The sequence below is a fragment of the Labrus mixtus genome, chromosome 17, assembly GCF_963584025.1.
Source record: "Labrus mixtus chromosome 17, fLabMix1.1, whole genome shotgun sequence".
NCBI lineage: Eukaryota > Metazoa > Chordata > Actinopteri > Labriformes > Labridae > Labrus > Labrus mixtus.
This window is the reverse complement of record NC_083628.1, coordinates 9,913,955-9,924,864: the sequence shown is the minus strand read 5'-3', so window position 1 is coordinate 9,924,864 and position 10,910 is coordinate 9,913,955. Positions and strand designations below refer to the sequence as shown.

At 41.4% G+C, this 10,910-nt stretch overlaps 1 protein-coding gene across 9 annotated transcripts in view; it reads right to left on the bottom strand.

Annotated features, from left to right (window-relative positions):
* Window positions 1-10,910, bottom strand: part of dab2ipb (DAB2 interacting protein b) — a 132,779-nt gene that overhangs the window by 5,527 nt on the left and 116,342 nt on the right. For 8 of the 9 annotated variants that reach the window (XM_061060797.1, XM_061060798.1, XM_061060800.1 and 5 more), the window contains 4 exons: window positions 9,112-10,012; window positions 6,919-7,056; window positions 1,681-1,883; window positions 922-1,009 (listed from right to left, as the gene is read on the bottom strand). In XM_061060797.1, coding sequence (XP_060916780.1) covers window positions 922-1,009; window positions 1,681-1,883; window positions 6,919-7,056; window positions 9,112-10,012 — 1,330 coding nt within the window. The remainder of the gene's footprint in view (window positions 1-921; window positions 1,010-1,680; window positions 1,884-6,918; window positions 7,057-9,111; window positions 10,013-10,910) is intronic. The other variant, XM_061060799.1, reaches the window with a different exon arrangement.

The following is a 10,910-nucleotide window of genomic DNA, read 5'->3' as shown; positions in this document are numbered from 1 at the left end:
GTCACATTCAAACCCAGGTCTCTCGCTCTCGAGGAACAAGCCTCCATATATGGGGCACGTGCACTTACCACTATGCTACTGCCGCCCCAAATGAATGTGTAGATTTGTATTGTTAGGGCGACTTTTGTATGAGACCAGCTGTGTTGATGTATAAAGTGGGCTGAGCCTCAGCAGCAGGCTTTCCTTCCCGTCTTGATAATGAGCTTTTTTTGGTTTAAATTCCCTTCGCCTGTTTACTGAGGGAGACAACTTATTGCTTTGCCGTAACCTCTGTTTGCAGATGCTAAGTCTTATTAGTTTAGGCGTGATGGCTATTAATCACAAATGCATGTTTGTGTCGGGGTTTGTGTACATCTCATGTTGCAGCAAAGTCGTTTTCTTTCACTGTTCTTTGCATTCAATCGCATTCATCTCCAAAGATGCACAAATTGTGTGTTCTGTCGAACAAATGGAATCCAAAGAAGACGCTCCAGCTGTGTTTAATTCTTCATGGGAACTGTTATACCCACACAATCCTCATCTGCCTAATGTATGACTATCTTCAATACATCAACATTCAGAATTCAATGCATTCAGAGCTCTAAAGCAATCTCTTTCAAACACAGTTCTATATGAATAAGAGCCACATGGATTATAGAAGAGCTTCAAGGTGACAGACAACCAGAACACAAATGTGTAGATGTATGTTTTATAAGAGAGACAGAGAGTGGGAGTGAGCTGAGAAATACTTCTCAGCCATTCAAGCTTGTCAATGCCAGAGCTGAGACAGCTATGAATTAAACATGTCGGTGTATCTCAGTGACCCTCTGCTTCTCGAGCAGAGGACACAAGTGGCAGCACATACAAATGGAAACACACCAACACAGAATGTATCTAAAGGACCATATGTCAGTCATTTATACTCGACAAGATCAAGCTGACCTGTGCGTCGATGATCTTCTGTTTAGAGTCGACCACTGCCTGCATGTCTGAGTGGTCCTTCTTCAGCTCCTCTTCCACCGACATTAACCTGGAGGGAAAAAAAGGAGCGGGAGGTTAGCAAATGTACAGTTATCAAAGCTATACAGTCTGTGCATGTGGCTAATTCATTAGCTTTCAAATGAACTAGAACGCTATTCTAATCGTATATATAAATCAATGTCTGAGAAATACTGGAGGGAATATTAATCCAGGTATGTCCAGAACAGGAACTAGCTTATTGGTGCTAACATAGCATCTGAAATCATAGAATTTCACTCACCAAAAAAAAAAACAGAGACCTCTTGGACAGCACAGTATTATAGTACACAGCATAGAAAGCCACACTATAGGTCCTAGAATTCCATCAAATATCTTTGAACGGCACTAACACAAACCGGGCCCAGAGGTCAAGTTCAATGACTGATTTAGCTGAGATGACAGCAAACAGACAAGTAGCAGCTACAACCTGTCGCTCAAAGCAACAATTTCCTAATTATTAAAATCCTTAAGCCTTAATACAATTTATACGAGAGTTTTGAAATGCACCATTTTAATAATGGCTAAGTTTGGCATTTTAATATGAGGCCTAATGAGGAATAGCTGGCTTTTGGAGCCGGCACCAAGTGGCCAATCACGGAACATTAGCATTGGCTTCATTTTCTCAGGCCTTCTAGATGTCAACACAACAGCTCCTTCCTCTTCGTCTCGTCTTCGTCCTACCTGCTGATGATGCCCTTCATCTGGAGGTCTTTGTCGTCCTGCTGTCTGCGCAGGCGCTCCTCTGACTCCTCCAACCGGGCCTGGTACTCCATCAGAACTTTCTGGGCCTGTTCGTCCTGACCCTTCAGACGGGCCTCGTACTCCTCCAGCTTCTGCACGGACGACCGCAGCTTCTCCTGCAGCATGGCAATCTCCTGCTGGTACTGATCAAAGAAGCACGGAGAGATGAAGACGATTGCTGCCGCCATTATCATCATACACCCTGATCACTTCATTTACATAAATGACACGAAGGAAAGGAAATCTCTCAATCAAGCCTGAGATTATTTTCTGTTGTTTCTGAGGCTGAGTGTAATATCTATCCAGAAAAGTCCTTGTCATTGAATTACATGGTTCATTTACATGATTACCCTTCCATATGAGACCTGTATAGCTGCCCTTTTAGACTGTTTCTCTCATATCTTTTTTGCTTATAAATCAAATTATAATTGTTTCTTTCCAATAAAACACTCCTACTAACAAAGTGAGCCTTTCAGCAACAAGGGAAAGTCCTTATTCAACCATTTGGCTCTGAAACCAATGACCTGTTGAGAAGTTAAACAGGCAGAGAAAAGAAGGTGAGAAAAAAAAAACGTAAGGACGTTTAGGATAAATGAGGACAAGTGGAGGTGAAGAGGGAGGCATGCAACCACTGAAGTGGGAGTCTACTCCGTGAGATAAGCCCTGAAAATCTCTCCCTGACCTCTTGCTGGACCTCAGAGAGGATTTAGAAAGAGTTTTCTTCAGGTGAGGAGGGGGAAACCATCGAGGGAATCAAATCTCTCTCGGACAGAAAAACACATTGCTTCAAACAATGAGGGCTACAGTGTTTGGCCAGCCTGTCACAGGAGGACATGTCAGCGTGAAGGACAGACAAGGAAACAGGAATACTGATCTACAGTCACACCAGCAGCTCTCTGAGGCTGTCCTGTGGCTCTGAACTAAACATTGAAATCATGATTAAAAGCCATGTCAACATGCTGACATTGAGAAGGTGAAGTTTTTAATGTGTTTAGTGTATATTAGGTTGGAGTATTGCATGCATCTGCAGAGGATAGTTACTGAACTGATACATTTATACAACCGAATGTTTTCGAGATACTTTCTTAAGGATTGCCAAATTTATAACAATTCATCATCATGGGAAAACGGATGTTTGCAATTCATTTCACGGCAATCCATCCAATAGTAGTGAGATATTTCAGTCTAGCTAACATGAAAAGATCGGCCCACCAACGTTTCTATCCCCCGGCAGCAGTTCTAGCATGGCTAAAAGGTGTTAACAGATCATTGTACATTGGTATAATAAGTCTGCTGTTTGATTAAACCACTGCTTTATCAGTGAAAAAGCTCAACAGAGAAATGCTACATCTCTTTGAGATCAATCCTAACCGATGTTTCTTCATCTTTCTGAATCAAATCCGGACAAAACTCCTCCATGAAAAAGGCAAAAAGTAAAATGACTTCCCTAAAAAAGCATCTATCATGAAATCCTTTCGTATATACATGTTAGTGTCTGCGTTAATAAAAACGTAAATGACCAGTTTTCTATCTTAATATTGTATTTCTGTGAATGATCACTTTTATTTACACACAGCGAGGATGCTGCTGGGATCATTTCTCTTCCCTTGTGGCCTTCTGCTTATTTCCCCATGTCACTCTATAGCCGACCACTGTGACATTTTTCCCATCAGCCCTCTCTCTTCCTAGCAGGAATAGTGATGACCTCAAATAGATCATTCTTATCGCCCCCCCTAACCTCTCTCTGCTCTTCTAATATCCCTCTGCTCTTGTCACCACATCCCCTGAGAAAGAATGACATCTACTGTATCTGTGAGTGCCTTTGTCGTGTCAGTCAGACGCACAATACATCGACTCTGTAGCCCTCGTGTCTTTTCCTGTCAGCGGGACAAATCCTGCTCTGACAGAAATATAGAAACCCTTGACAAGAGTTTCAGAATTACACAGATGTCCCCTCTTCCTTTTCTCCTTTTGAATCAAGCTGCTGCAGTGAAACATAATCATTATTTTTAGCCTAACATGATCACGTCTCATCGACTATTTCAGCTGTGTCGAATTATCTAGTGTAATAACTATTTTGCTGATATAGAACCCTTTGCCTTGCTTTAGAGATATTTTGTTCACTAAGACAAGATAATTATTATTTTTTTAATCTCTGTCTTTTTTAAAAAAATTTTTTATTAAAGTAAATATATAAGCAACACATCTGGATTTTGATTATTTAATATGTTACAATCGACGGTTGGAAAACACAGAGGATGTGAACTAGTGCATTGTTACAGCTAATGAAGTTTAAGTGGGTAAGATGTCTAACAGAACACTGGTCACATGAGACACAGTTGTGTCAGTGGGGGAGGGTTTCACTGTAATTACAATCTAGATGTTTCTAAAAAAAGATTTTTGTCATAAAAACTATATTAGCAGTATTTGTTTATTTTTGAGTTAAACATTTGTTCACCCAATATGTACGATTGTGAGAACACCATGAAACTCCCTTTAGTCATGGATCCAACATCTATGAAAGACGTGTGGATTCTGTTAACCATGAGAATAGACTTGTCTGGTATCTAACCACATAGGAATGAGTGTGTGTATCATGAAATCAGCAGGTTGGTCATTCCATGAATGATACAGATGGTCTAGAATTATGATACAAGAACTGAATGTACCATTTTGATTTATTTTCAATGTATTTGTTATTGACATGACCTTGACCATTGATTCTTTATGTATTTAGTTTTTGAAATCAGGGTCTCGGGGCCTTTTTGCCTTTATTGGATAGGACAGACTTAGAGAAAAAGGAAATGTTGGGAGATAACATTCAGCAAAGGTCGAGGCCGAGGTCGTATTCAGGCCCACAGCCGCTGTGACGAGGACTAAAGCCTCTGTACATGGGGCGCGTGACATAACCGCTAAGTCATTGGCGGAATGAGAATTTATTGATATCGTCATATTTATTTACACCTTATAAACCAATAAGAATAGAGTAGCGACAGTAAGACTCATCTTGTACTGAATGCTGATTTAGACGTGGAAATCAAGTTTCCTGGCACCATTCAGACCTCACACACTTAAACATGTAATCAAACACTTGCACTCACATAGTCTATGCTATTGCAAATTATTATTATTATTTTTTTATATAAATCTTATTATGATTGTGATAATGTTTCTTCATTTCAGCAAATGACCTGCTTTATTATAACTTTTGTTTCATGCACTGATGCTAACTCAAGAGGTGTATGGACTTATATTTTCTATTCTATTTTCTCCATCACTGAATACACTAAATGCATTTTCAATGTATGAAAAGGCGGTCTGTTCTGTTGGGACCGTCTGGATCATTAGCTGCAGCCTGTGTTTTCGCTGTGTTTTCCCAATCCTCCTCTTGTTGCTGCTCGGCTATTTTAAGGTGTCTGTGGCTTCTTTGTTAGGACTGAAGTTATTGCCTTCTTTGGTTGCTCTCCCTGCTCGGGCTGCTGGCTTCCATAAAGTGTGAGCTATGTTAGGATGACAGGTTTGTACTCATTATGGATGGAAAAAGAAAAAAGAAAAAAAGCAGGGGGAGAGTAAGTGGCAGCCAATCAAAGCATGCAAGCGAAGCAGAGGGTGAATGGTTGTAAAGGTTGTTGAGAAGAGAAGCAGAAACGCAGGCAGAGGAAGCAGCAAAAAACCTCTTTTTCTGTGTCTCACATAGAAGCAAGCACACACAAGCTGCAACATGGCTGTGTGGATGTACTGCATGTGCATACACACACATACACACACAGGCTTTGGGCTATTAAATTCATTCCGAAGTTGGAAAGAAAGAGGAGGGAAAGTTATAGTGGCGGGGCAGGAAGGTTCAAACTACACAAGCTAAACTTTTGAAGGCTAAGTCTCGCTGCACATGAAATGCTCACAACTTATTCTTTATTTTTGTCTGAGATATGAGAGTTGTTTTTTTCACATCTTCTTTGGGTTTTGGACTGAGTACAATATTGACAATTGGCTTAATACATTAAGTGCAGTTAGGGCTGCGTTATAAAACCATCTTGGAGGATCAAAATGAAATGTTTGTCCATCATAAGAATAATAATAAAAATAGATATTTTGAACTTGCTGACGGTAGATCTACCATCCTGCCAAACAGAAAAAGATGCAACAAAAGCCAGCTTTTGGTTTTAAGTCTGCAGAATGGACATTTGAATTACTCCCAGTTAGTTATCAGACATGTGGAAGTCCAGATGGAAACAAAGTTGATCAAAAGTAAGAAACAACTAACGGAAGCTCAGCCAAGGAGCATAAAGAAAAACACGATTGTTGATTAGGAAAAGCTTCATTCTGTTTTTCTTATCGGTTTTAATTACTGGCTCTATTTGTTGTAGAGAGGCAGAGATCTGTCTGGAGGATTTGATTAATAAAGAAACATCATGAAAAACAAACCAGTAAGGAATCCTAACAGATATGTAAATCAGCCTCTGCAGAGCAACTGCTCATCCTAAGTTTGGTTTTTAAACATTAGCCTGCTTTATTCTGTGTATTTACTGCAGAAGTCTTCAAAATTATTATTGAACAGATTATTCAGCTGGGATTAGTTTCATTTTCAATTAACCTGTTCAATCTTTTTCTTTTCTTTTTTAAATATAAAAAAAAATAAAGATCCAAATGTGAGGTTTTGATGCTTTTAGTTCATGAGAGTAAACTGATTATCTTGTAGTTACATTTTGCTCGAATGAAACAAGACAACTCAATTGAAATAATTGTCTTCATCCCTCTTTACAGACCAACATTGTAACCATACTATTTATTCACAAGCTAATCATTAGATAAAATATCAATAATAATCTTGATGTCCTAAGCCAATTGAAGTGCTAGTCAGGCACACAATCTATCATATTTACCGTAATTAATTTAATTCTAAACTATGATGACTTTAAGAGGCCATTTGGGAAGGTTTAAGTAACCTCTGACTTTAATGCTAGAAAAGGGCAAAGTAGGAATTAACACAGGTTATTTATTGTAAGAAGGGATGTTTTAAGAAGGAAGGTGAATGTGGGAACTAATGAGAGGTAAAGAGAGGAGGGGGAGTTAAGTGGGAGTATCAGGGCTGAAGGTTGAGGTGGTGTGTGAAAGGGGAGTGGGGGGGGGGGGGGGGGAGGGGGGTTTGGTTAAAGGTCGGATGAGGAGGCAGGTTACCTTCTCCACCTGAGTCAGATCCTCTCTGTTTCTCAGTGACTCGGGCTCCATCCCCTCATGGTCTAAATACTGCACATTCATATTCAAAAGCCAGGCTGCTGTGCGGTCCAGCGCACTGGGGTTCACTGGGGAGGGGGCCTAGTGAAACCAACACAACACACACACACACACACACACACACACAAACAAACACGCACACACACACACAAACGCACATACATGAGCTGAGTGCAAGTGACAGGAGAGGGAGGGGGGAGGGGGGGGCTGGGGGCAGGTAGCAATAACAGCACAGAAACAAGCTTGAAATGCACTCAACTCATCTGGACTGAAAGCAGCAGGTGGAATGGATACACACTCCTTTTTTCAAGCTCACACAAACACCAGAGCACACACTTCAAAGCACCGACCTAACGTGTGTATGTGTGTGTGTGTGTGTGTGTGTGTGTGTGTGTGTGTGTGTGTGTATTCATTCAGCCTACTAGCTGCAAGGAGTGTAAATACTGTAAAATTAGATAAGTGGAATTCCAATCAGCCTGGAGAAAGATACTAGCATTAAAGATGTATGTGTGTTTCTATCTCCCAGTTTCCAGATGGACAGATGAGAGAGTGTTGCTTTGGGCTTTTTCAGTACATGAGAAAACATGTAGGATGTTTTTATAGCTCAACACACTCATTTGCATTGAGGGCTTTTAAAAAAAAAAACTGGAATATATATAGAGACACCAAGGTTTTGCTGTTTTAACAAAAATATGAGAGTAAATTCTTTAGGATGGTAACTTGGAATAATATTTATTGCCCTCAACAGAGCTACAGAACCAAATTCATCAAATTTTATCAGATTTTGAACAAAAAATATCTACAAAAAATGTTGCAACATCCCTTTGTATGGCAAACTCAAAGCATACCCATCACCTGCTGCTATCGCTGGGGGAAGGGTCAGGGGATCACCAAAGTTAGTAGGATAAAATCAAAGGAGTCAAAAATGCCTGCACAGTGGGATTAAGTGTTGAGATGTTTGCCAGAAAACTGTAAAACTGTACCTGCTAATGAAAAGTGTCAGCAGATCACAAAAACCTGTTCAGATTCATCCTCTATTCATGTATGAAACTTCATGGGAATCTCCCCATTACATATTTTGTGTTGAAGCTACTGACAAAAAAATCCTTAGAGCCACTTTAAGGACAATATTAAAGTCATTTTAATCCTTGCTCTTTTACTTCTTAATATTATGACTTTTCCTGTTTCATCCATGTGCTCTCTTTTATGTTTAACCCCTAGCCTTCTCTGTTGGTTTTATTGTAACTGCTTGGTTTGACTTGTATGTACTCTATTGGTGTCTGTACCTCATCACCTTTGAAATCAGGGGTCTCCTTCAATGTGTTTCCTGAGGATTTCATAAAATAAATGGACTTGGAATACTTTTGTCACCATCTTAATTTAGAGGCTTAAAGGCCCTTGATGGATAACCACTGATAATAAATGCCTGCGTTGAGCTCCCCTAACATATAAATCAAATTAAAGGTTTGGTGCCATCAGAGAGTCAGCCAATATTGAAACAACATTGAAGGCTATTCCAGAGAGGATGGCAAGGCATTGTGGTTATTTGCAGGGAACGTCCCCTTCAGCCAGTCATCATAATCATTGGGCAAGCATTGACTACGGTTTGTAATCACAGCCTACAGTATAATCCTGCCAATAATAAATCTACCAGCGGAGGATTGGTGCTTTTAAATGCAAACCTCCCCCAGTGACCACACACACACTGACACACTTTCTGTCTGTTAAGATGACCCTAGCATGAATGAACTGTATCTGTTTGTATTCACAAGATCCGTTTTCTGTTTGTGTGTGCACATATATCGCATGCTAATCCGATGCTAATTATAGCTCCACATCCTCAGCCTATTAAACTTTACCAGTAAAACAGTGGTGAAGTGATGAGCTGCCTGTATTCAAATTACTGTAATTAAATGCACAATGACTGCAGTTCATTAGGGCTCCATGTGCAGTGTCTCTTCAGAGTACACCCACAAGGTCGTTTTTGACATGATATGAGGTACCGGTAAAAGGATTTTGTGTAATAAGAGCCTTTTTTCTTTATTTGTTAATGGATAGTTGGCTCTCTTGAACACTGAATATCATCCTCAGTTACTTTATTTTTTAAGACTTGAGCACCACAGCCGAGTCCCATACCTGTTTGTGTTGCGTCCTCTGTTTGGTCTCAGGACTGTCACCTTTCGAGCAGGAGGATTGCTGTCGTAATCGAGCGCCACTTCCTGGCCAGTCTGGTGATGATGTCATCATGTTGCCAGAGGAGGGTCTCGGGTAAGGTCCACTGAGGAGATTCGGGGGTGTACGTCCTCGGGTAATGCTCTGAGGCGGGGGTTGGTCTATCCTCCGCTGTGGGCCGGCGCTGTTCTGTCTGGGGACGGTGGGCTGGTGCTGTGTTTCTGTGAGGGACAGCTGCCTGCGGTTAAATTCCCCTGAACGCCTGGTGTACTCGTCCCCGCTGCTCCCCCCACCTCCTCCCCCTCCCCCTCCTCCTCCTCCTCCTCCTCCATGATTCAAGAAGGAGTGTTTACCTCCTGCTGGTCCGTCGTCGTTGTTGCTGTGGGAGCTGACAGAGCTGTGGCACTCTGAACCAGAGTCTGTCATACCGCGAGGGGACACAGGCAGGCATGCCGCCATCTGGTAGACTGGGTTCTGGAAGGATAGGGGGGCTAGTAGCTGGGGGGGTCTTCCTGGGGTGCTTTCTGTGCCCATGGTTGTGGGGGCCTGCCCGGGCCTCCTCAAGGTGGGACCTCCAGGGATATTACCCTGTGGGATTCTGGCTGACCAACCTACCCCTGATCCTGGGCCTTCACCCAGGCCATCTGAGGAGCTGGGACCTTGGCCACCTTCCAGACTGCGGGGGTCCTGGAGGTCCACCATGGACAGACTCTTGCTGCCATTGGACATGCCCAGGTCAGGTTCATTGGTCTCAGAATAACTTGAGCTGCGTGCTGGGGAAGGTTGGATCCCTGAGCTCCTTGTCACAAAGAATAGGTCCTTATTTTCTGGGGTAGGGGAGGGTAACCGGGTGAAGTCGACAAGTCTGCAAGAGAAAGACAAAGAATAGTTATAATAAAAACCTCAGCATATTAGAATGAGTAACAACAAAAATCCTGAAATTTGGACCAATTAAATAGGCAAATATAATCCTGTAGGCATCTATGTAAGCAACAGGCAGAGAAAGAATGTGTGACAACAGAAGACAGAGCATATGTGAAATATGTTAATAGATGTAACAATGCTGTTATCATTCAAACAAACCAAAAGTGGAATCTAAAATTAAACTTTAATCAAGTTGTACTTTTGATTAACACTGAACTTTCAGCAGTCAAATATTTTACCAACAAGTGTTTAGATGAATTGCTCTGCCTTTGTGTTACTAACAGCAGCACTCGCTACAGCTCTGAAAAAGCTGAATTTATTTATTAATATGTGAGTGAACGCTAACATAAGACAAGGGCTACTCGTCAGAAGCTGTTACATCCTTTTATATAGTTTAAATGCTAAGCTAATGTAACAGTGGCACAAGCTACATACTCTTTGCATAGAAAAGATGACAATCAGCAAACTAAATCTTAAACGAGTTTTCAATTTGGTAACTTTTACCAGTCAAAAACATTAATAATGTGGTATGAGTCCACTGCACTGATTTGCTTTCTCCCTCCTCCCCTCTCTTCCCTCCCTCTGGATGGCAGATGGAGGTTGTATTGCCAAAAGACGATTACCTTGACAGGCGTGATTTATCTTCCAATAATCTCTATCATTCACATCACGCTCGTCTCCTCCCTCTTTCTGTGTCCTTTTCTCTCTGTTCCATTACCCTTCCCTCCTAACTTCTTTCTCTTCATTCTGCTCAATTTCTTCCCTCCCTCAATCTTGGCACTGTCTGCTTTTCTCTTCGTCTGCTTTTCCTTGTGCCACTGGTTGGTTGGTGGATGAGA